This window comes from Alosa sapidissima, chromosome 9 (assembly GCF_018492685.1).
Source record: "Alosa sapidissima isolate fAloSap1 chromosome 9, fAloSap1.pri, whole genome shotgun sequence".
In the NCBI taxonomy this organism is placed as follows: Eukaryota; Metazoa; Chordata; class Actinopteri; order Clupeiformes; family Clupeidae; genus Alosa; species Alosa sapidissima.
In genome coordinates, this window is record NC_055965.1 from 11,490,569 (window position 1) to 11,515,460 (window position 24,892).

The 24,892-nt window shown below is 44.0% G+C and overlaps 2 protein-coding genes across 2 annotated transcripts in view; both read left to right on the plus strand.

Moving 5' to 3' along the window:
• Positions 1 to 1,698: 1,698 nt before the first annotated feature.
• On the plus strand, positions 1,699 to 19,922 carry sec23b (SEC23 homolog B, coat complex II component). The gene is made up of 19 exons (XM_042104557.1): positions 1,699 to 1,874; positions 4,562 to 4,863; positions 8,958 to 9,015; positions 9,233 to 9,319; positions 10,322 to 10,558; positions 10,791 to 10,873; positions 11,458 to 11,602; positions 13,021 to 13,179; positions 13,302 to 13,417; positions 13,669 to 13,792; positions 14,164 to 14,244; positions 14,405 to 14,494; positions 14,990 to 15,096; positions 16,311 to 16,464; positions 16,677 to 16,754; positions 16,886 to 17,047; positions 17,580 to 17,666; positions 18,320 to 18,541; positions 18,960 to 19,922. The coding sequence occupies exons 2-19, from the start codon at positions 4,580 to 4,582 to the stop codon at positions 19,047 to 19,049; spliced, it is 2,364 nt and encodes a 787-aa protein (XP_041960491.1). The 5' UTR covers positions 1,699 to 1,874; positions 4,562 to 4,579; the 3' UTR covers positions 19,050 to 19,922.
• Positions 19,923 to 22,486: 2,564 nt separating this feature from the next.
• dtd1 (D-aminoacyl-tRNA deacylase 1) overlaps positions 22,487 to 24,892 on the plus strand; it is an 11,568-nt gene continuing 9,162 nt past the window's right edge. The window contains 3 exon segments of the mRNA XM_042104613.1: positions 22,487 to 23,273; positions 23,829 to 23,919; positions 24,720 to 24,892. The exon segment at positions 24,720 to 24,892 is cut by the window's right edge and continues 63 nt beyond it. Coding sequence (XP_041960547.1) covers positions 23,231 to 23,273; positions 23,829 to 23,919; positions 24,720 to 24,892 — 307 coding nt within the window. The 5' untranslated portion in view covers positions 22,487 to 23,230.

The window sequence follows — 24,892 nt, forward strand, 5'->3', positions numbered from 1 at the left end:
ACCCCCCGAAAGGAGGGTAGGGCAGACACAGTTTTCTGTGAATATCTCGAGAACCGTAAGGTTTAGGAGGACCATTTTTTTTGTATGTTGATCTCAAGGGGCCATGTCAACCCATTCCATAACCACTCATGTCATGTTTAGCGCCACCTAGTTAAACACAAAACATTGTTGTGTTGTAATCGCAGGTATCTGTGACCTAACATAGTCAAAACTGCACGAAATTGGAAGTGTAGGATCATTATGACACCCTTTGAATGCACGCCAAGTTTCGTGGAATTCCGTTAATGGGGGGCCACACAATAAATTAATTTATGTTACTATACACCAACTGGCCTGTAGGTGGCCGGAGACAGTTTTCTGTGAATATCTCGAGAACCGTAGGGCCTAGGAGGTCCACCTTTTTTTGTATGTTGGTCTTAAGGGGGTATGTCAACCCATCCCATTACCACTTATTTCATGTATAGCGCCACCTAGTTAAAAATTAAAAAGCAAAAAATGAGGTGTTTTCATCACAATATCTCTGGCTGACATGGTCAAAACTGCACGAAATTGAAAGTACAATAAAATAATTTATGTGTACATTTAGTGACCGTACACCAACAAGGATTCCCGGGACGCTGAAAGACCGGGGTACACGAAACTTGGTGGGCATGTAACCCCACATGGATAGCATGGAACCATCGTTTTTTGTTTTGATCTGTAGCCCCCCCGCTGTACTGGACCCCCCGAAAGGAGGGTAGGGCAGACACAGTTTTCTGTGAATATCTTGTAGGGCCGTAGGGCCTAGGATGACCAATTTTTTCCGTATGTTTGCCTCCAGGGGTCATTTTAACCCATTCCATGTGCACACATGTGCATAAACAGATACACATGCACACACATACATTCACAGTAATCATACGTATGACACATACTCACACAGTAGACATATGTACGCATGCATGCCCATGCACAAACACACATACGCAGGCAAACACACAAGCACGCACACACACACACACACACACACATACACACATACACACACACACACACACACCCACACACATAAACATAAACATGTACACACACACATGCACACAATTCAAGAATTTCTCAGAATTATGAACAAGCAAGATGGGGGTGGGGTTGTATAAAATGAATTTTACATGTGAAATCTATGAACTAATCATGTTTTGGTACTTGTTGTCTAGCAGATACCAGTGAGAATTGAGTGTGGATAATGCAATTTAGTGAGACAGTTAGAATCATATGCCTTTCAGCGTGATTTATTTTTGTGGAAAAAATGTGCTGGACTGGGCGGCAGTCATTTTTTGTACCGCTCGGTGGTACATCAAGTTTTAGTCATAGTAGCCTAGACATTTACATTTCAATGTTAAATGAATAACACAATCCAAGGGCCTATAATGAATTTCCAATGGAGCACTAGTCTAGGCCTGTAGGCCTAATTTATGTAAGTCAGAAGAAAGATAGGGCCTACTATTTTTAAAGTTAAGATTTAAAACAAGCAAACAAACAAAAAAAACGACTTACCGTAGAAGAGAAATACAAAAAAGAATACTACTAATAACATAGAAATAATTATGGAAACATTTGTATCAAGGGAAATTCGATTTTCAGCTTCTCTGCCTGCTTGAGGGAGGAGTGCGTTTGGTGACGTCTCGGAAACATGGAACCAATAGTAAACTGCTGAATGTGTAGTAACACGTCATTCCACAGCGGAGAAGAAACCGGTCGGGTTGAGCCCGGTTGAGCGGAGTTGCCAGCCGAAATTTCATTGCCCATCTGCTTCTTTTAGTGCAGATGTGATTGGTATACAACATAAGCTACATTTTAATTATTTATTGCCGTTTGGATTTACGGATTCATCCCAGGTATGAGCATCAAACTGTTTTCCTTTTGAACTAGGCCAGCTCAGGTTGGGCGAAACCCCGGATTAGCCCAGTGAACCGTCGCTTGTTAGCTTGATAGCTTTTTGGCTAGCTTCATTTCTTGACTGCTACACTGCTAGATTTCCAACGTTAACTGTTTAGGTTTATGGTCCTGTGGTTTAAGTTTGAGGTTGGTTTCACAGAAGGCATTGGGCAGACGGGCTTTTAGTTGTAAGGTTTAATTAAATCGTCTGTAGGGAGTACCGGGTAGCTTCATAGCATAGTTAGCATTTCTTCGCCGACCCTACCAGCTAGCCAATAACCCAGATACCGGCTGAGAAGCATCCGCTGTTTTAAAGAGTCAGGTGATCATTCTGGTCTGGTTTCGATAAATACGTCTCGATGTTTTGAATTACTGACGTCTGCATTGACATGGTTTGTTTCAGATGCGTGATGTGGTGATGGATGTTGATATGAACTTCAGGGTTAACTTTAGTACAAGTGCTGAGTAGCCCAAACCTATGACATGTCACGTTAACTTTGCCCAACCTATGATGTGTGTATTGTATTGAAATGTATTCTTCCCTGTGTAGGGTTGCTTTGAAGTTATAAGTTAGTTTTGCTTGTCAATATTGTCAACTTCAGCATTATTTTTCAGAAAAATCAGATAATTGATCACTGCTGCTAGTTGCCTTGGATAACAGCAGGTACTTCGGTAAAGTTAGACAGAAATTGGCAGATTAGCAAGATTCGCGTTTTGCTGTTCAATAAATCATAGGATAAACGTTTTTTCATTGCATAATAGAGAGCTCTATCTAACCGTAGTAAGGTAGACAACGAGCTACAACCCGGTTTCCATCAATAAAAATATATTATAAATAGGCTGAGCATAATTTCCACAAAAAACAGGTGTAGTATGTTGATAGGGAGGCCCTAGATGCGTGGAGTGATTTTGGAAGCACTAGGCTTAATAACACTGAAGCTATTGAATTTTTTACCAAATACAAATATATTATAGGCTAAGCCAGCTTTTCCAAAATTAGCAGGTGTAGTATGTTAATAGGGAGGCCCTAGATGTGTGTTGTGATTTTGGAAGTACTAGGCTCAATGAGACTGAAGCTATTGAATTTTATCCCCAATAAAAATATATTATAATTAGGCTGAACATAATTTACCAAAACAAGAAGGTGAAGTAGGTTGATAGGGAGGCCCTAGATGAGTATAGTGATTTTGGAAGCACTATGATCAAACAGAGTGAAGCTATTGCATTTTTCCACCAATAAATATTGTAAATAAGGCGAGTCAGTTTTTCCATAATTAGCAGGTGTAGTATGTTGCTAGGGAGGCCCTACCTGTGTGTTGTGATTTTGGAAGCACTAGGCTCAATAACAGTAAAGATATTACATTTGTCCCCTATTAGAAATATGTTATAAATAGGGCAAGTCCATTTTTCCCTAATTAGCAGGTGTAGTATGTTGCTAGTGAGGCCCTAGACGTGTGTTGTGGTTTTTGAAGGAGTAGGCTCAATAACAGTGAAGCTATTGACATTTTCCCCCATTAAAAAATTATAAATAGGGCGAGTCCATTTTTCCATAATTAGCTACTGTAGTATGTTGCTTGGGAGGTCCTAGATGTGTGTTGTGATTTTGGAAGGAGTAGGCTCAATAACAGTGAAGCTATTGGATTTTTCAACCATTAAAAATAGACTATAAACAGGGTGAGTCTGTTTTTCCATAATTAGCAGGTGTATATATACTCTTTTGATCCCGTGAGGGAAATTTGGTCTCTGCATTTATCCCAATCCGTGAATTAGTGAAACACACTCAGCACACAGTGAACACACAGTGAGGTGAAGCACACACTAATCCCGGCGCAGTGAGATGCCTGCAACAACAGCGGCGCTCGGGGAGCAATGAGGGGTTAGGTGCCTTGCTCAAGGGCCCTTCAGCCGTGCCTACTGGTCAGGGTTCGAACCAGCAACCCTCCGGTTACAAGTCTGAAGCGCTAAAAAGTAGGCCACGGCTGGCCCCAAGTATTATGTTGCTAGTTGTTGCAGGTTGTACCTTGTTGTCTAACCTACTACGGTTAGATAGAGCTCTTTATTGTGCAATGAAAACATTTCTCCTATGGTTTATTGAGCCGCAAAACGCGAATCTTGCGAATCTGCCAATTTCTGTCTAACTTTACCGAAGTACAGCAGGTATGCTTGTTGTGTCCTTTAGAGTTCCAGATAAGATATCTGCTGCAGTTTCTGGTTCACCCCATGTGATCTAAGGGGTTAGGAGTGCAAGAACTGACAGTACCTCGATTAGTGTAACTAAGAATAACACCTTATAGGAAGTTTCATAATATCTGTACACTGCTATCTATTCCTGGCATTCCAAGAGATCAATGGAAGGTAAAAAATAGCCTGGCCTCTTGTGTACATGTCACACGCATTAAGAACATGTTGGACAAGTTCAGAGTGACGCACAAAGTCAACACCTTTCTCTTTTTTCCATTGTTCAACCCAGTGTGTCTAGCAGGCAGCAAACGTCAGCACGTAGAAAAGCTTTGTTCCGAGTGTCTGGCCAAGGCTCACAAAGACACACTTAGTCCATCTCTCTGTCTCTCTCTCTGTCCCTCTTTCACTGACAACATTTGTCTTTATCTCTCCTCCCCTCTCTTCTTTATATTCTCTCCATCCTCAGTTCTCTGCTCTCACCACAATGGACGCTCAGCAGCAGCAGCAACAACAACAACAACCACAGCAGCAGCAGCAGCAGGCTGCCTCGATGACCTACCAGGAGTTCATCCAGCAGAACGAGGACCGCGACGGCACTCGCTTCAGCTGGAACCTGTGGCCGTCCAGTCGCCTGGAGGCCACCCGGCTGGTGGTGCCCGTCTCTTGCCTCTTCACGCCGCTCAAGGAGCGGCCCGACCTGCCGCCCGTCCAGTACGAACCCGTGCTGTGCAGCCGCGCCAACTGCAAGGCCGTGCTCAACCCGCTCTGGTGAGGAGAAGATCTTAGAGTTGTGTACTATTTGGTTGTGTGTGCTGATGATGATTCAGATGTTTTACCTGCCATTGAGGGTCTGCTTACTTAAAATCCAAGTCCTGCATGATTGCATAAGTGTATCTGGTCATGTACAGATGTTGCAGATGTTTTTCCTGCCATGGAGGTTTTGTTTACTTAAAACTTCACAATTAATACTTTAAGCTCACAGAGTGCCATGGTTTGATGGTAGCTTAAAGTAGGGATCGACCGATATGTTTTTTTTCAGGGCCGATACCGATATCAATTATTACCAAAACAGGAGGCCGATAACTGATATGTAAAACCGATATGTCAGTTGTTTAAAAAGGAGGGTAGATGGTAGCCTAAAGGCGATATGCTGCAAAAAAATCATTCAAAAGCATTTAATTATGCAAACTTTCCTTTCTTTTTTTGATACACAATTGTCTATCAACTTGCATCACAAATGTAAATCCTGTGTATGATGTTAATCCAAGAGCTGAGTGATGGCAATTATTTTCATAGACTAGGCCTACACAATGGGCTTGTTAACTATGTTAAGGGACCTGTCACAAAGAGGATGCTTTGCCATCTTGTGTTTGAGTGCACGAGAGAGGGAGAGGAAAAGGTGCATGCGTGATGGCAAGTGTTACGGTTAAATAGTTTACATGGGCGTAGATTTGCGTGGGGACCGAAGGACGTGTCCACACCAATATCAAATTACGACGGAAATGTCCCCACCAATATTCAGGTTGAAATTTGGGGGCTACACAAAGAGTTAAATAATTTCTCACTTCAGTGCTGCGGATCATCTCGTACAGATCTTGTAATGTGCAGTAGCCTATAAGGGTAAATCGCGCTGATTTGAAGTCACCTTAACTACCAGTGAGCCGCAGTCTCCTGCGCAGCATTGCGCATCGCTTTAGCTTCACTTCGGCATATGAAATGCGTCCAAATTCACCCATTCTTCTCTGTTGAACTCCTCGACAAGTAGGCTACTCATCACACATGTGTCACACGAAAGAGCCTTTTCTCAGCTTTTAAACGGTGCTAGCTAGGCACTATTTGCTGTGATAAACAGTTCGCGAGAAAAATAAGAGATGTAATAATTATTCTCTGCGCCCATCTCCACATCCATTCGTCTTGGTGGAATACACACTCTTCACACAACACATGAAAAACCATATATCAGAATAAACAGCAGACCTTACCGAACACAAAGGTGTAATGCATTCCCGTGTATAGTTAGCTGTTCCAGAGTAATCCGGTTTTGAAATAAATTGTAGCAAAAATTCAACATGGTCTTTCGGCTTTAAACATTTCTTAAAACTGAACTGTGCTTACATCGCCTAGATATCTGTAAATATTAAAATCAGAGAATATACATGCAGCTCACGGTTAAGAGTTTGTCAATGTAGCCTTAATGATTTCTTTTCACAAAATGCTAAGCATGCATGTATTTAAGTTTCTTAAAACTGAGCTGTGCTTAAATGGGTCAATGCATGATTTCATAACAGACCAAATAGAAAATACATGTTAAATGTTAAACATAGCCTACATATCTGTACATATTAAAATCAGATTATGTAGGCTACACAGTATAGTTAGATCAAGTTGGACAGTAGCACATTTTAATAATTTTATATAGTGGCTGGTGAAAGAGTTGAGTGGCTTTTTTTTTGGGGGGGGGGGGGGGGGGGCAGTTTTAAAATAGTTCTTGGGCTATTTAAGCATGCAATTTGTGTCCATATGTAGGCTTTAAGCTACACTTTTGTGAGCCTAAAAGGCACGTTAATAGCCAGCTCAGGCCGCGATTTACTTCAGGTCGGATTAAATTACGGCTGGCCCTGGGTGCCTGCCTGGTCTTTTCTGACAGTCCGTTTAAAAAAGGAGCTACTAGACTTTTTGACGCGCGCTATCGCATAATTTAGGACTTTTTTACTATGTAGGCCTAAGGGATAACATCCGCCAAGGTGTCCCATCATTCACAATTAATGGACGAGGCTGAGGCAAAGAACTCGCGACGCCCAGCACCCGAGTTTGTAACTAGTAGGCTAAACAGCATATCACTAACGTGCATCAATCGGAAATTCCTTAAATGAAGGAAGTGGGAGCTTTACTTATTGATCCGGTTCAAAGAGACAATAGCTTACAAAGTGGTGTGTTTGTAACTTCAGTGTAGATGATTGTGATTAGTTGCAACTTCAGCAAACAGCATTGCAACACCGCAAACAGCATATCACTAACGTGCATCAATCGGGAATTCGCTAAATGAAGGACGTGGGAGCTTTACTTATTGATCCGGATCAAAGAGACAATAGCTTACAAAGTGGTGTGTTTGTAACTTCAGTGTAGATGATTGTGATTAATTGCAACTTCAGCAAACAGCATTGCAACACAGCAAACAGCATATCACGTGCATTAATCGGAAATTCGCTAAATTAAGGAAGAGGGAGCTTTACTTATTGATCCGGATCAAAGAGACAATAGCTTACAAAGTGGTGTGTTTGTAACTTCAGTGTAGATGATCGTGATTCATTGCAACTTCAGCAATGTAAGGTACCTTCCTTAGGCTACCTTTGAAAAATAGCTCCGTACAGCTGAAGGCCAGTCAGTCTGCCTCAGTGAGAAATTAATCCTAAACGTTCTGTGTTCAGTCTTCGATCCTGATTGGCTGCATTCTTGATAACTAACAAATCAGACGGTGTAGTGGGCGGGACAATGCTCTCGGCCACAGAGCAGCAAATGCAGGGAGTGAGAGACGCTTTACAGACAAAGTAGCGCGTTTCATTCTTTATCCATTTCAATATCGGCTTATCGCTGGGAAAATGACCCATACCGATTATTATAAAAATGCTAAATATCGGCCCGGCCGATAATTGGTCGACCCTTAAAGGAGTTTGGACCATTTTGCAGTTGAGGCATGTACACAATTCTGGTGATTGTGTTGAGACATTGAGACATGCACAACTACACTGTACTGGTTTTAACGGCTGAACCTCACTTTACCCAAACAAAAGTCTGTCGTAAAACCATCAGATGAAACCTTAAAGTACTGAGTAGTATTGTTATCCTGCCCTCCAACTGTGCTAAACTATTAAACTTTATTTTTACGTTTTGTGAAGGGTGCAGTCCCGTCCTTTGGCTAACGCAGGTAGAAATAATCTCCTTTACTTTCTTTGGTTGTAGGATAGGATAGACCGCCCACGATTCACATTAGTTTTGGCTATCACTGCCTGCATCAAATCGCGCATTCGCATTTAGTGAGCATCTACCATAGGCTTAACATGAGTTCTAAGCATCTTTGTATGCTCATATCTGACTTCACTAGACTATGAATGCATTTATTTAGGTTGTAAGACATGTAAAATAAATGAATGACACCGGCACTACGCACAAATTAATTTAAACTTACACCACACTTATAACTTCTGACTAGTTCTCTCATGTTACTGACAGTAGCTAGAATGCATCAAAAAAACACCCGGGAAAAAACACTGTTCAGTCGCGCAGCACCAGTTGTGATATTTATCCTACTGAGTGTAATCGTAGGTAATGTCATGTATGAAAACTAGTATTGTTAGGCAATACCATAAGTGTAAGTCCAGGGCAGCTGAGGTGTAGCGATGACATCATCAATACGCATTTGCGGTTTTGCCGTCCAAACGAACTCACAAGGGCTACAGTTTCAGATTTTTCCACCCTGGGACCAGGTTTCAAAAAAGTGCGGTTTTCGGGCAGTGCGTTTACAGGATTCGTTTGGACGATCGGCCAAGACGAAGCAAAACCGGTGCGTTTAACCCAAAAAGCGTCTCCGTGTGGACGGGGCCCCTCAGAGGCCCCTTCATCACAGGCCAAACGGTCGTCAGTGTGTGTGTTTGGTTATGTTCATTTGAGTTAAAGGGGATCACTCATCCATCCCCCACTCTTGAAAGCTTCAGTCTATTTCCCCAGTCTGTAAATTGATTAACAAGACCTTACCTGCACTATTTGATCTGCCCATAGTGCTTTTATCTGTTCCTAATGATAAAAGTGATTTATTTTTTTTATTTATTAATCGTTTTCTTGCATTTTGTCACTCTGCCTTGTAGCCAAGTGGACTTCCGAGCCAAAATATGGGCCTGCAACTTCTGCTTCCAAAGAAATCCAGTAAGTATGCCCTCAGTGGAAGACATTTCCCTGACTACTGTTTGGCACGGAGCAGCTTCCTTGTGCCTAAATATCACTTAAGATACACAAATGAAATTCCTCCAGCTGTCCAAAGTTCATAATGCCTGACTTGTGATATCTGGCCGCACTGCTGGTAAGTGTACTGGGCTGTCTGGATTGATTCCCCGACCCCCCCCTTCTCTGCTCCTCTGTGCAGTTCCCTCCATCGTACGCTGGCATCTCAGAAGTGAACCAGCCCGCTGAACTCATGCCTCAGTTCTCCACCATCGAGTACATAGTGCAGGTAAACACACCTGCACACCGTGCACAGCACACACACACGCACAGACACAGACTGTACTGTACACACAGATTGCACACTGTACACGTAAACGTGCACACACACACACACACACACAAACACACACACACACACACACATGCATACATGCTCACCCATGCACACAGGAGAACACATGTGGACCTTAGCCACTGTTCCAGAGGCTGGCTGATAACTGCAGGCCATCAGGGGCCTCCATAGAAAAAAGAAGAAAGAATGTATGTGAGGGTTATCAGTGCAATCCCACTGATAACCCTCACACACATTCTTTCTTCTTTTTTCTATGGATATGTGATCTGCTGTCGTTCTGCTCATAGTGTTAGGTAAATTAGTTTTTTTTTTTTTTCTCTGCAGTCCTAGACAAGGTTAATTCCGTGCCCATCTAAAATGCACGATGGTCTTGTGAATGAGCAAACCCTAAAATAGTCACTTTCTTTCATATGAAGATCATTGTTGGGCTTTAGAGTGGGGACCCTAGTGGTGCACAGCTCAGATTTTAAGAAACGGTCTCAAGCACTATGCTGCCATGGTCATAGATTCATATTTTGCTGGGAGAACCAGTGACTTGTAGTATGGATATCAGCGTATGACTTTTTTTTTTTTTTCCTGAAAGGTCATAGAATGATTGAAAAAAAAAAAAAGAAACTCCCAAAGCATACAAAACACATCACCTTAGTATTCATGGTATGTTTCATGTCCTCTGCTGGACTTTGTGGCATTTTTGCTAATAGCAATATGCTGCATTCTACAACATTCTGTCCATTCTACACCTTCTCTTTAAACAACCCAGTAACCAGTTGCTGCAGCTTTCAAATTACAAATCACTTTTGCATCCCTATTTGTGACTCTGATCTGTCGCTTAGAAATTTGGTTGTGCTGTACAAAGTCAATAAAGATGTCCTATTCTCTTCTATTCTGTACCGTGAAACTGCCTTTTGACCCTCCTCTGTCTCCGTCCGTTCCCAGCGTGGCCCCGCATCCCCTCTGATCTTCCTGTACGTGGTGGACACGTGTCTGGAGGAGGAGGACCTGCAGGCGCTGCGCGAGTCGCTGCAGATGTCGCTGAGCCTGCTGCCGCCCAACGCCCTGGTCGGCCTCATCACCTTCGGACGCATGGTTCAGGTGCACGAGCTCAGCTGCGAGGGCATCGCCAAGAGCTACGTCTTCCGCGGCACCAAGGAGCTCACCCCCAAGCAGATCCAGGTACCCAACGCATCCGCCATGGTGGAAATCCTTATGTAGTTATTCAGCGTCGAAAATCCTTATGTAGTTATTCAGCATTGAAAATCCTTATGTAGTTATTCAGCGTTGTTGTTGTTGTGCATTTTGGGGATTTGGTTTGCGTTTGTTGGGAATTTAGACATATATTTGACGTGAAGAGGCTGTGTTTGTTGTGGTGTGTTAACGGGGGGTTTTGTTTTGGTTTGGTCATCAGGAGATGCTGGGCTTGATGAAGCCGGCCGCCTCAGGTCAGCAGGGCCGACCACTCGCTCCGTCGGACATGGCCGCCTCCTGCAGGTACACGTCACGAGAGCACCGTCCGCTTCCTCTAATTCCTTCCTCGTTCACCCTCTTTCTCTCTCTCTCTCTCTCTCGTTTCTCTCTTGCTCCTTTTGTTTCCCCCTCTCTTGTTTCCCTCTCTCTCTTCTTTCTCTCTCTCTCTCTCTCTCTGTCTGTCTGTCTGTCTGTCTGTCTCTCTCTCTCTCTCTCTCTCTCTCTCTCTCTCTCTCTCTCTCTCTCTCTCTCTCTCTCTCTCTCTCTCTCTCTCTCCCTCTCTCCCTCATATGACCAGAATCTGTTGCCACATTTGCTGGTTGACATTTTTGTTTTCTATGACGCCAGCATTTTAACTTGAGCTGTGGGAAGTGAGAGAAACACATGACTTCAGATAGTTGTGTTAAGAGTGAGGTCACCCATAGCACCCTCCACCCCCCCAAAACACCCTCAGCATTAGAGGAAGCATGTTTGGATGTGACTAACCCCTTACTGCCTGAAGCCATTCCATTAACCCTTTCTTCTCCAACTGCCAACTTTTGCTGCCCTAACCACATTGTATGGCCTATTAACCCCTTCATGTCCAACTCACTGCTTCCCCTTTACAGGTTCCTGCAACCGGTACACAAGGTGGACATGAACCTGACCGACCTGCTGGGCGAGCTCCAGAGGGACCCGTGGCCGGTGCCCCAGGGCAAACGCCCGCTGCGTTCCACCGGCGTCGCCCTCTCCATCGCCGTTGGCCTGCTGGAGGTAAAGGGTTGCCACACACCCTTTAAGGGTTGCCAACTTTTGACCTTTAAACTCTTACGGACAGGCTTGCGTGAGTCACACATAATATGAATGATCCTGTGGTGCGTGAGTTGGGATTTGGCTTAGCTTTTGGTAGTAGAGTGAGGTAGCCGACTAGAGGTTCAGAAAAGCCTTTTAGAGATACGTTTTTCAGCATTGACAATCAAGATATGTCTCTCTCAAAAATAGTCATTTTTGTATTGTCACAATTGTCTACTGAAGTTTCACTTGAGAGTTGCTATTCCTCTCAACATGTAATGTGTGTGTGTGTCCTCTCAACATGTAATATGTGTGTGTGTGTGTTCTCTCAACATGTAATGTTTTGTGTGTGTGTGTTTTTAAAAAAAAAAAAAAGTTTTTGTTTGTTTGTTTTTTTTTGTCTGTACATGTTTGCATTGGAACCTTCCCCCACATTTTCTCTCTCTCTCTCTTGCTCGCTCGCTCCCTCTCTCCAAGTCGCTAATCAATATTTGTTTCGTAACACACTGCGGATGTGTTTGTTCCTTGGCTGTACTCTGAAGCTTGATAACAGCAGTGTTAGATACAGCTTCTGCCCTCGTGGCACTTCACTCCCTGCAGCTCTGACCTTAGTCTGCTTTCAGTATCACTTCAACCACGTTGCACTTACTTACGTAATACACACACACGCACACACACACACACACACACACACACACACCGACCAACCTACCTACCTGAGTCAGAACGTCATGTTTTGCAGTACTGTTGGTTGCACACAGCTGATCTGTATCTTTTGGGACTGCTTCTAAATTTGCTTCTATATGTGCATCATGTGCTTCCTTAGAGTACGTACACACACACACACACACGCGCGTGCATATTTGCTTCTATATTTGCATCATCTGCTTCCTTAGAGTACACTGCACATTGGTGTGTTATGACATCATGGTCATTGACCATATGTGTATTCAGTTGTGGTCTGTGAAATGGATTATTCTCTTCCGGGTCACATTCACCACCACTGCATTGCCCTTAGCTTGCTCTTTATCACTTGTCTCTCATCGTAATGATATACTTGGTCGTATTGTACTGAACAGGGAAGCCACAGTTTAGAGGCTCCATTTTTAATTTAAACAAGCTTTATTGTGATGGGTTGGAGATAGTCGCAAAAGTATATGTATGCCTTCACAAAACACATAAACAAATGTGTATATCCAATTTATGGAATGCATTTAATATGAAATGCATTCTTTTTTTTCCGACAAGTTTGCATTTCATATTTTATCCGTTATGTCCAATTAATTTAACACACACTTGTACAAAACAAATGCACATTATGCATTTGTTATTCCATGTGTAGTATTCCTAGCTGAGCTGCAGATGCCTAAATCTGAGCACCTCTGCGTCTCTCTCTTTAGGGCACGTTCCCCAACACGGGCGCTCGCGTGATGCTGTTCACCGGCGGGCCCCCCACCCAGGGCCCTGGCATGGTGGTCGGGGACGAGCTGAAGACGCCCATCCGCTCCTGGCACGACATCCAGAAGGACAACGCCCGCCACCTGAAGAAGGCCACCAAGGTCAGCCTCAAAGATGGCCAAGTGCTCACTGGACACTGGAATGCCAGTTTGACAAACTGCTATGCATGGCTCTATGTTAATGTCAAATGTTAACGTGTGTGTGTGTGTGTGTGTCTCCACAGTACTACGAGGCACTGTCTAACCGTGCAGCAGACAATGGCCACAGCATTGACATCTACGCCTGTGCCCTGGACCAGACTGGACTGTTGGAGATGAAGTGCTGTTCTAACCTGACCGGGTGAGGCGCACACATTCAACTAAAGATTAGGAACCTGTCGTAAACCAGCTCTGTGCTAATTGACAGATTGAATGTTTGAATGATTGACTATTTGATTGATTGCGTATTCGACTTTCCTGAAATCAGACTTATCTGTTTCCTTACAAATTCGACCCACACTGTTTGAGATGCCCTACATTACAAGTGTTTATTTCTGAACCCCCCCCCCCCCCAATTCTCCACTGACAACATCCACCATCATTGTGTTGCAGAGGCCACATCGTGATGGGCGACTCATTCAACACGTCGCTGTTCAAGCAGACCTTTCAGCGGGTCTTCAACAAGGACTACAACTCCGAGTTCCGCATGGCCTTCGGAGCCACCCTGGAGGTCAAGGTGAGCCATGACGGGGCAACCACACGGCGGGGTCCAAACTGACCAACACAGGCCTGTTCTGGGGACACCAAGGGCAATGCATAGTTGTTTTATTATTATTTTTTTACTTCAGTTAAATTGTTTAGTAGAGACAACTTCTATGACTTCTATTTTATGTCATTCATTCATAAGATTGAATTGATTGGGTGGATTTTCAGGACTCCTGACTATGTCAATGATGTGTTTACTCAGTAAAGCTTAGATAAGGCTATACAGCCACTGGCCATAAGAAGTGCTGTATTATTGCCGGGGCAATGATCAGATGCTGTAAGCAAATGCTGTTGAATACAAGGCTGCCCATATCTCTGCTGACCGGCTTGACTGTTCTCTAGACCTCTCGCGAGCTGAAAGTGGCCGGAGCTATCGGCCCCTGCGTCTCTCTCAATGCCAAAGGGCCAGGCGTCTCGGAAAACGTAAGTGGAGTTGAGTGGAGTGGAGTTTCCTCACCCAGAGGAAAAAAAAAAAAAAAAAAGAGTTCTTTTTATATATGAGTGTTATATGTTTTTTTTCTCTCCAGTGAGGACGAGACTGAGTCTCCATTTTGACCCTCCATTTTGACCTCTCTGTTTGCAGGAGATGGGTGTGGGCGGCACGACCCAGTGGAAAGTGTGCAGCCTCACCCCGGCCACCACCCTGGGCATATTCTTCGAAGTCGTCAACCAGGTATGCATACGGTGTTGCCCACAGGCATTTCTCAGAGAGCAGGTGTACAGCACAGTAGTCAGTCATGATTGGTTTGGGACACTTTAAATGTTTCAGATGGAATATAAAGTGTGGGAAGAATAGATAGATACGCTTATTGTTTGCGGTCAATAATTTTACAGCAGTCACAAGAAAAATAACTGAATACTTCAGATTTGTCATTGCTCTGGGGGTATAAGCACGTGGTTTAGTTATAAACCTTGGTAAGTGGTACTCGGAGTAAGTGGTGAACCTAAACGAGAGCCCTATGACATTCTTTTGTTTGGAGAATGAAGCCATCTATTCTACAGCTCTTCTATTAGGAGGTTTACCACTTACTCTGAGTGAACTTACCCAGGTTTGTCACTAAACCACATACCGCCCTGGAGGATCCAAGTTGTTTGAAGTTTCTTCACGTCTTCAGTGTGTCTCGGTAGACGTGTTTGTTTCATTTTGTGTGTGTGTGTGTGGTGGCAGCATAACGCCCCCATCCCCCAGGGAGGCCGAGGAGCCGTCCAGTTCATTACCCAGTACCAGCACTCCAACATGCAGAAGAGGATCAGAGTCACCACCGTGGCCAGGAAGTGAGTGCACACACACACGCACACACACACACACTCACACTCAGACACACACAGAATCTCTTCTCTCTCACTCTCTCACTCACACACTCACACACTCTCTCTCACACACACACACACACAGGTTCAAAGGCTAAAGCACTATTTCCTTATTTCCTGCCAGTTGCAGTCTGAATGAGACTGCCCTCTTTGTTTCTCCTTCTTATTTGTCTTTGGCGTCGTGTGATAATAAAGATGCATTAAGGTGCATTGACGGCCTTCTGCTGCCAATGACCGAGTGTGACACCTCAGGTTTTGGCTCCAGGCTGTTCGATTCTCTGGTTGTTGCGTTGTGTTTTAGTTCTAATGTCTGTATTGAAGATGGTCAATAAAGCTTGACGGCGGGATCAGGATCGGCGATTAGATGATGATTTATTGTAGATGGTACAATAATGAATAACAGAACACAGGCTAAGTCTCAAACAGTAAAACTGTGCAGAGTCTAACAGTTATGGTTGTTATTAGAAGCGGCTGCTGAGCCTTCCGACAGAAGATGCTCCTCAGGTCGCTTCCTCGATCCGTCTCCAAGTCAAAACCTAAGACAAAGCCTGTTATACTAAAACATACAAACGTCAGTCATGCCAACGTGGCAGGTGACAACCAGTGTACAAAACCCGGCCCTGGCCAGATGGAGATACTAGCCCGAATAGGCAGACATGCTGTTTCCATCGGCCCATGTTATCACTGATGTTCCTAAACATTGGCCTGTATGACCTTCCTGCTGGTACACAGGCCTAAGGCACAGTTATGTACAATAATATGAACCTCTCCCCGTTGTATACTACACACAGATGTAACATATGAACACATCAGTGAGAATACCCCAGAATTCTACAAGGCTGTTAAGTCATGACGTGGTAACCAGCCCTTCCCAGTAACCAACACACACACAAACACACACAGTTAAGTGATGACGTGGTAACCAGCCCTTCCCAATAGCTGGCGTTCCCTGTGTGTACTCTGGCAAGGTGCTCTTGTTTTAGTGTTCAAACTATTTGCGTAGGAGGTGCTTTTGTTGTCCATAGGCCTGTGGGTATGTATGTGCTTGTGTGTGGGGGTGTGGTTTTTTTTCACTCTCTCTCTGTGTACATTCCGTGTGTGACGCGTGTGTGTGTGTGTGTGAGAGAGAGAGTGTGTGTCACTCACCAGTCTGTTTTGTGCCTCTCTTGCGGTCACAGCTGGGCGGATGCGCAGTCCCAGATCCAGCACATCGAGTCCTCCTTCGACCAGGAAGCCTCGGCAGTGCTCATGGCCCGACTGGGCGTGTTCAGGGCCGAGACAGAGGAGGGGCCGGACGTGCTGCGCTGGCTGGACAGGCAGCTGATTCGCCTGGTGAGTTTGGACGTCTTCACCGATTGGAAGGCACAGTGTGACATAGAGATGAATGAAGTGACGTGCTACTGAAATGGAAAGCTTTCTTAAAGGAAAAACATTAAGTCTTTTGGGTACTCAAGTGAGATGATGTATGACCGGTCATTTGAACTGAAAAAAACAAAATCTTTTACGTCGCATAATGAATGGTCTGTTTCTTTGCTTGCCTACAGTGTCAGAAATTCGGACAGTACAATAAGGATGACCCCACTTCCTTCAGGCTCTCGCAGTCTCTCTCCCTTTACCCACAGGTGAGTGTGAAGTTGATTCTTACATGCGTGTAGCCATTTCAAGTCAGACATACATATCTGTACACCATCGTTTGTTTGTTTGTTTGTTTTCCATTCACCAAGTTGCTCACCTGTGTTCTTCCCTCCCACAGTTCATGTTCCACCTGAGGAGGTCGCCGTTCCTGCAGGTGTTCAACAACAGCCCGGACGAGTCGTCCTACTACAGGCATCACTTCATGCGCCAGGACCTGACCCAGTCGCTCATCATGATCCAGCCCATCCTCTACTCCTACTCATTTTACGGACCCCCAGAGGTGAACAGGCACACAGGCACACAGGCACACAGGCACACAGGCACACAGGCACACAGGCACACAGGCACACAGGCACGGGGAGCACTACACACAGAGTTAGCATAGGAAGGCTCTACACATGGGCAATGGGCTGTGGAATGACTGAAGGAATTCTAGATGGATTTCTTTCTTTCTATATCTTGGTCTTTCCTTCATTACAACTCTATCTTTTTTTCCTTTCTTATATCTCTATCTTTCTTTCCTTTCTTATATCTCTATCTTTCTTTCCTTTCTTATCTCTCTATCTTTCTTATATCTCTGTCTATCTTTCTTTCCTTTCTTATATCTCTATCTTTCTTTCTTTCCTTTCTTTCCTTCCATTTCTGTCCTTCTATCTCCTTCCATTTCTGTCCTCTCTCTCGTTCCATTTCTGTCCTTCTCTCTCTCCTTCCATCTCTCTCTTTCTCTCTCTCTATGGGGATAATTTTGTGATTTTCCCATTGGAAGAATAACAGTTGTATAGATGCTCATGTTGTCCTGTTCCCCTCCCTAGCCTGTGCTGCTGGACAGCAGCAGCATCCTCCCTGACCGCATCCTGCTCATGGACACCTTCTTCCAGCTGGTCATCTTCCATGGCGAGGTAAACTAAACATGGCCACTTTAAATGGAGGAACACGGCAACTTTTTGGGAAAGTAACTTATTTGCTAATTGAGTTAGATAAGAGGATAAATATCCTTCTCTTATCCGTGCGTGCGATTACCCAGTCGGACACCGTTAGCCTAGCTTAGCATAATTCACTGGAAGTTGGTTAGACCACTTATAGCCTATAGGTAACTTCCTGTCCCCATTTGTGATGTATGGTGGATGGTGTGGAATTGAGGACCTGTTGGTAAAGTAGAAAGACCCCTATGGCCTGTAGCTGGACACATATGGCCAGTAGCTGACCCCTATGGCCTGTAGCTGGACACATATGGCCTGTAGCGGACACATATGGCCTGTAGCGGACACATATGGCCTGTAGCTGACACATATGGCCTGTAGCTGACCCCTTATGGCCTGTAGCTGACCCCTAATGGCCTGTAGCTGGACACATATGGCCTGTAGCTGGACACATATGGCCTGTAGCTGACCCCTATGGCCTGTAGCTGACCCCTATGGCCTGTAGCTGGACACATATGGCCTGTAGCTGGACCCTTATGGCCTGTAGCTGACCCCTATGGCCTGTAGCTTGACCCCTATGGCCTGTAGCTGACACATATGGCCTGTAGCTGATGTGTTGATGTGTGCTGCAGACCATTGCCCAGTGGAGGAAGGCCGGCTATCAGGAGATGGCCGAGTACGAGAACTTCAAGCAGCTGCTGCAGGCGCCGCTGGACGACGCGCAGGAGATCCTGCAGACGCGCTTCCCAATGCCACGCTACGTGGACACAGAGCACGGCGGCTCACAGGCCCGCTTCCTGCTCTCCAAGGTCAACCCGTCGCAGACCCACAACAACCTGTACGGCTGGGGCCAGGTAAGGAGATTGGATGTCTTGCCGAACCGTTTCACTAGCTTGTAAACAAATCCACGTGCTTTATCTTTACCTTTTTCCACAGTTTGAAATAGCATAATGCACAATTTCTCCAGCAGAGGGGAAAATATAGCTAATCCTGCCTAGTTTCCCTAAGCACATTTTAAATGTACAAACACACACACACCTACAGAACATTTAAACACAACTGCCCAGTGCCCACACATACATTTCCACTACATTCCCAATATGCAAATATGCACAGAACTACCAGTTCAAATCTATACAGACTATACAGTCTCTCACACACACACACACACACACACACACACACTTTGTTATTTTATGTAAATATGGCACCTCTCTCTCAGAGTTGTAATCTGTGACTAACCGATGGTGTGCTGTGCGGTCTGTGTTTCAGGAGTCTGGTGCCCCCATCCTCACAGACGACGTCAGTTTGCAAGTGTTCATGGACCACCTCAAGAAGCTGGCCGTATCCAGCTCTGCCTAAACACCCCCTTCCCAGCCTTGGACCAAATGAATGGAGTGTCTGTGTCTGTGTGTGTGTGTGTGTGTGTGTGTGTGAAGCAGATTGCAAAGTGTGGTTGTCCTGAGTTAAGGTGGATCCTGTATTAACATTTCCATTTCCGAAGGAAAAAACATAGTCTTTCTTCTATGGAAAGGCTTGTTTGTTTGTTTGTTTGTTTGTGTTTCACCTGTATGTCCTTTAAAACGTCTACTGAAAGTCATACTGTACCTCAGATGAATTACTGGTAGTGATTTTTTTTGTTTGTTTGTTTTAACCATCTATTTTTTTTCGTTAACATTCCACAGAACTAGATAATTATGATTTATGTGTTTTTGTTTTGTGTCCTTTTAATTTTTGCCTGTTTGTCTATAGCCCCAGCCACTTAAACAAATTGTTCAACGATTGTTATAATGTTCTGATGAATGAAGGTCTATAGTGTAGCGATACAATTATATGAGATGATGTATATAAGACTGATTGTTCGATGAAGAACATTGGGAGTTGGCAAAGTTCCTTGCCGTGTTGCTTTCCACCTCAATCATTCCACTTTTATATGAAAACCATGTTTTTCTTACCCCTGTCTCCCCCTTACAAGTGAATGCCCAAATATGTGGAACTGCAACCACTGCACCCACCCATATTACTGGGTGAGATGCATGAATACTTAGCTATAAGATGATGACTAGCACCTTTGTATTAGTCTTCTTCCAGTCATTAATAATATTTAAGAGTCTGAAAAGAACCGTGTTATTGGTACACTGTTTATTAATTAGCTTTTAATACTGTAATGGGAATGTTAATTTGTCCAGACCTGACCATGTATGTCACAATTCTATGCATAAAGTTTATGTCAAATGTAAAAATATACTTGGTTGATTCTTTGTTCCCCCTAAGGGTCATTAATAGTTATATAAGTGAAAACATTGATTTAAGAAGGCTAAATCGCAAAGCGGCAGCGGAACAGGTACTTTTATTTGGTATGGTTATAATTTGGTTTGTCCACACTATTTATATTTTGGTTTGTCCACACAACCAAATAAATAGATATTATGTTAATATAATAGTCATCTAGGCAAGGATAACATTTGTGATTATAGGTTTTATTTAAGTTTATTTTGACTATTTATCCAGAGAATTAGCCTGAGTTGTCTTCACCTGTCATTTTCAGCCATAGCCTAACCACAGACAGTAAAATCAAAGATAATGAATGCGTAGCAAGATGGGTCGTCCTAGTTCATGTCTATGAGGGAAAAGTGGAGTTCAGTCAGAGACGGGCTCTGGTTCAGTTCCCGCCTGCACAGGGGCGTGTCACTGACGTATGACTTACGTTTGAACGCCTCGGTTCCACGCCAGACAAGCTGGAGTACAAAGTAAACTTGGTGTACACCTTCATTAATGTTGATTTTCTCCCGACTGGAGGGTCATACTATCACGACATTCTACTGAAATAGGGAGGAGGGTTTGGAGATCATGATACCGTGTCCGAAATGTGCATCCATTGCTCAGGAAAATAAGGCTTTGACAAATTCTTGGATTCTGCCATAGACCTCAATGTTAAAAAGAGAGCCCGATCACTGCATAAATGTGCGGGGGCGTGTACTGCTACCCTATTTGCATACATTTCCAGGGACAGGAAATGGCCTCTCATGAAGTATCTTAATCATAGACATAATATACATAGACGCCGCATCGACCGCTGCTCCCTACTAGCGCTGACGAGATTTGGAGCCGCCATCTTGGACCGGTCATCCACTCCACTCAGTGTAATCTGTTTGGCCGGTGCAATGAGCTGTCAGCACACTTAATTAATCATATCTCACTGAATACCGAACAGATTTTCACGCGGTTTTTTTTGCTGCAAAGGTCATACATGTAGCTATGATACAGGCCACATTGTTCGAAAATACATGTGTATGGTCCGCCGATTTGAGCAGGAACATGCTGCACAGTGCTGTCATCTTGTGTTTTCTGCTGCAACGCAATGAGGAGTATGACCGGTCCAAGATGGCGGCCGCATTTCTTGTTTCCAGCAGCCAATGCGGCGTCTATGTATATTATGTCTATGATCTTAATAATCAACCATCTTTGGTAAAATCATAGACTGTATATATAGATAGAACAGTCTATGGGTAAAATAGCCTAAAACCAGAGAATGTCTAATAAGGGGAGAACTGCCACTCTCGGAAAACTTCCGGTTTCTGAACTGGTTGCAGTTCCTTCTGTGGTTCCACATGAGGGCGCTCGTCCACGAGTGCAGAATGCATGGAGGTCTATGGAGCTGTACCCCTCAAAATCCACTTTTCTCGGGATATAATTTTTTTTCAAGTAATTTGAGTATTGTATTCGAAAGGGGAGGCAAAGAAAATACACTTGGTGAGTATTATATTTTTTAAAGTCACTTAATTGTTCTAAAAAGCCTTTAAAATGTGTCAATGACGTCATTCATTAGCACAATGCTAGCGTGTTATGTGCAACAACGACCCAACCTGTAAGAAATCAAAAGGACATAAGTACTCGTTCATTTAACTTTTGACCTATAACCCATGTTGAAGTTATACAAGCTACAATCAAATCTGAGATTTGTCAACGACAATCAGGTGAAAGAGACAAATTTAGCCGTCTAGCTCCATTGACTCCCATTCATTCTGCACTCATCGCGATCGCCCCCAGTGGAACTCTGGTGGAACTGCATCCAAAATTCGGTACAATGGGACTTAATACGGAGTGGCAAGGCTCTCCGTAGACGGGCTCTGCTAAAACGTAGAGGGCAGAACAAACCGGAAATTACGCAGGACGTTCAAAATGTCTGCGCCCTTGTGAGAAGCGGTGAGCAGTGACTTCATGACAGCAGTCGGCTAAGGACTGGATTTTTCAACGGTTATTTGCTGAAGTAAATGCATCATGCCCATCAGTGATGTGTTTAAATGGAAGAAACGCGCCTCGCTGATGTACGCCGTGGGAGCTTGGACAATATGTGGTTCATTGGCCTACTACAGATATTCTCACAAAGAGCCCTTAGGTAAGATGCTCCTCTAACCTTACCTGGGCTAGCCGTCACTATGTTCCTAAGTCAAAATACCGACATGAGAGCCCGTTTACGTTAACGGTATTTTGACTTAGGAACATAGTTCATGTCGTCGTGTGAATTTGTTAGGGCTAGTTCAAGTGTTTATAAGGGCTAGTTGAGAGAAGACGTGAGCTAACATTGATGTTTTTTCTTGAATCAGTAACAGCAACGCCTGTTGAAGAGGAAGATAAGGAAAACGTTAAGAAGTATCAAGGAACGCACCACAAAACAACAGTTGTCTACAAAGAAGAATTTGTCCCATATTCTACACGGCTCCTCAATTTACTCAAAAGCCCCGCTACTGAAGACTCCCCTGCAGCCTCAGAGGGTCAGAAGGATGAGACATAAACTGGGATACTTATCCCAGTCAAGATTCAGCTCCATTGAATCATTCATCACAAACATGAGCAATTCATTTTAGAAAATCACTTGGTCTGTAAATATTCAACAGAGCATATATACAGTGTTTATTTTCCATTGGTGTATGTTTTGTTGTTGTTGTTGTACTGTGTACTGTTGTTGTACTGTATCACTGCACTGAACAAGCACGTTGTTCAGTGATGCCTTGCAATAATGCTGACAGGATTTGAGTTGAATGAAAACCATAACATCTCTGATTGAATACATGCCATATATCTGTCAGAAACCTGATTAAAGCAGAATCCATAATCGGTATTTTATTCTAGTTGGTTACTTTTTTGTTTCGTGTGTGTGTCTGGTTGGAATGTAATATTTTTTCTGATGCAGATTTGACACTGAACGTATAATGCACAGACTATTCAAACACAATCTATTTTTTTACAGGGTGTTCAGTACTTAAGCATATGCAACCCAGCTGGACATATGACTTATAATTAATAATATAGCTTTGAAAGCCATTTTCAAATAAGATCTGAAATGGTATTCTACAATAATTAAAGTAGGCTTTTCAACTGCGAAGATGTGTGTCTCTACATTCACCACGTGGGGGCGACAACTGATAATGGTCGTAGAAGTACTACTGCCGTACAAGGTTCTCCTCTAAACCGGAAGTGTGAAGTTATTTTGCGTGTACGCTCCACAGCCAGCGACAGAGGCTAATAAACACGTCAAAACGATGAAGGCAATTATTCAAAGAGTCACCCAGGCCAGCGTGACTGGTAAGTGATATGTACTATGTTGTCGAGTTTTATCTGTTCCAATGATTTACTCAGTGATCTGCTGTAACATTGCAGTCTACATTTCATTCAACAAAATCTGATTCAACCTCGGGCAGCTTCACTTGCTAATTCATTCACGCCCATTGGACGCTAACTTAGCTACTTTGCGTGCGTGTGATGAGCATTGTCCTCCTAACATTATATATTGATTGGTAATGAATCGATAGCGTACTATACAAACGTGAAACTTCGCAGCTGTCAGACTTTTTCCAGATGCGCACACACAACACGTGGGGACATCTGTCAGCATCAAGACTGAGTTAAGGCTGTCTGTCTTGAAACCATGTTAGGAGTAGGCTACCTCGACTATCTAGGTTGATACCTTTATAAATGCCGACAAGAGTATATTGAACGCAGTAATCCAGTGACTCAGTCACCTAGGTCAGAGAGACAGCTGGACATGGCTTCAGTTTCCACACTGTCAGGATTTCCATGACCGTTGAGTGACAAGCCAGTTTATACCGTTGAGAAAGGCATTCCTCTTGCTTTTTACAGTTGGGGAGCAGCAGATAAGTTCGATAGGGCGAGGACTGTGCGTGCTCCTGGGGATTTCCACCGAGGACACGCAGAAGGATGTTGACTACATGTGAGTGTCTACCGGGAGCACAACACAACCCCACTCCCCCGCGTTCTTCTGTTGACAGCTGTCAAGTGGTGTTGGGACATTTGGCCTCTGTTGCTAAGAAGGAAACGACAGACAACTAGCGATACCGACTTAGAATACTATCAATATTGAGAACTATTCGTTATATTAACTGATAATGTTTTAATAATAGTAACATTAATAATGACAGTAATTGTTATTTACAGAGTAAACCTTTCTTGGTCATCTGTAAGTCAGCAGTTGGAAATAGTATTTCCTGGGACTGAATCTCTCTGTTGTCTAATTAATAGTCATGACTGGGTCCCTAGAGAAACCAATGACTGTAGGCAGAATTTGCTCATGCAGCACCACAATAGACATATTGTTACATTCCTGTTGAGATATTATGTGTTTTTGACATCAAATAGCCCAGTGCTTGATAGTAGTACACACCAACCAATCCTACATTATATATAGTAAAACGTACACCAGCCAATGTATGTTCCTACGTTGTATACAGTCCATCTCCAACAACTTCTCTAACCTCTCCTGCCATCCTCATCCTCACCCACCCCTAACGACACACACACACACACACAGTCCATCTCCAACTTCTCTAACCTCTCCTCCTCACCCACCCCTAACCACACACACACAGTCCATCTCCAACTTCTCTAACCTCTCCTCCTCACCCACCCCTAACCACAGAGGTCACATGATTAGAAGTCATATATTTGGAAGTCAGTATTGTGACTTGTTTGCTTCTCTCATTGACCAACTGTTCTCATTGGCCCCTGCCCCAGGGTGCGTAAGATCCTGAGCTTGCGCGTGTTCGAGGACGAGGCCGGGCGGCCGTGGGCCAAGAGTGTGGTGGACCGGGAGCTGGAGGTGCTGTGCGTGAGCCAGTTCACGCTGCAGTGCGTGCTCAAGGGCAACAAGCCCGACTTCCACCGGGCCATGCCGGCCGAGCTCGCCC

What these genes read in the sequence shown, in the direction of transcription:
- sec23b (XM_042104557.1), top strand. Translation starts at nt 4,580, where the DNA reads ATGGACGCTCAGCAGCAGCAGCAACAACAACAACAACCACAGCAGCAG. An exon ending in GACATGGCCGCCTCCTGCAG is followed by an intron (nt 10,874 to 11,457) that starts GTACACGTCACG and finishes TCCCCTTTACAG; the next exon opens with GTTCCTGCAACCGGTACACA. An exon ending in ACCTGTACGGCTGGGGCCAG is followed by an intron (nt 18,542 to 18,959) that starts GTAAGGAGATTG and finishes TCTGTGTTTCAG; the next exon opens with GAGTCTGGTGCCCCCATCCT.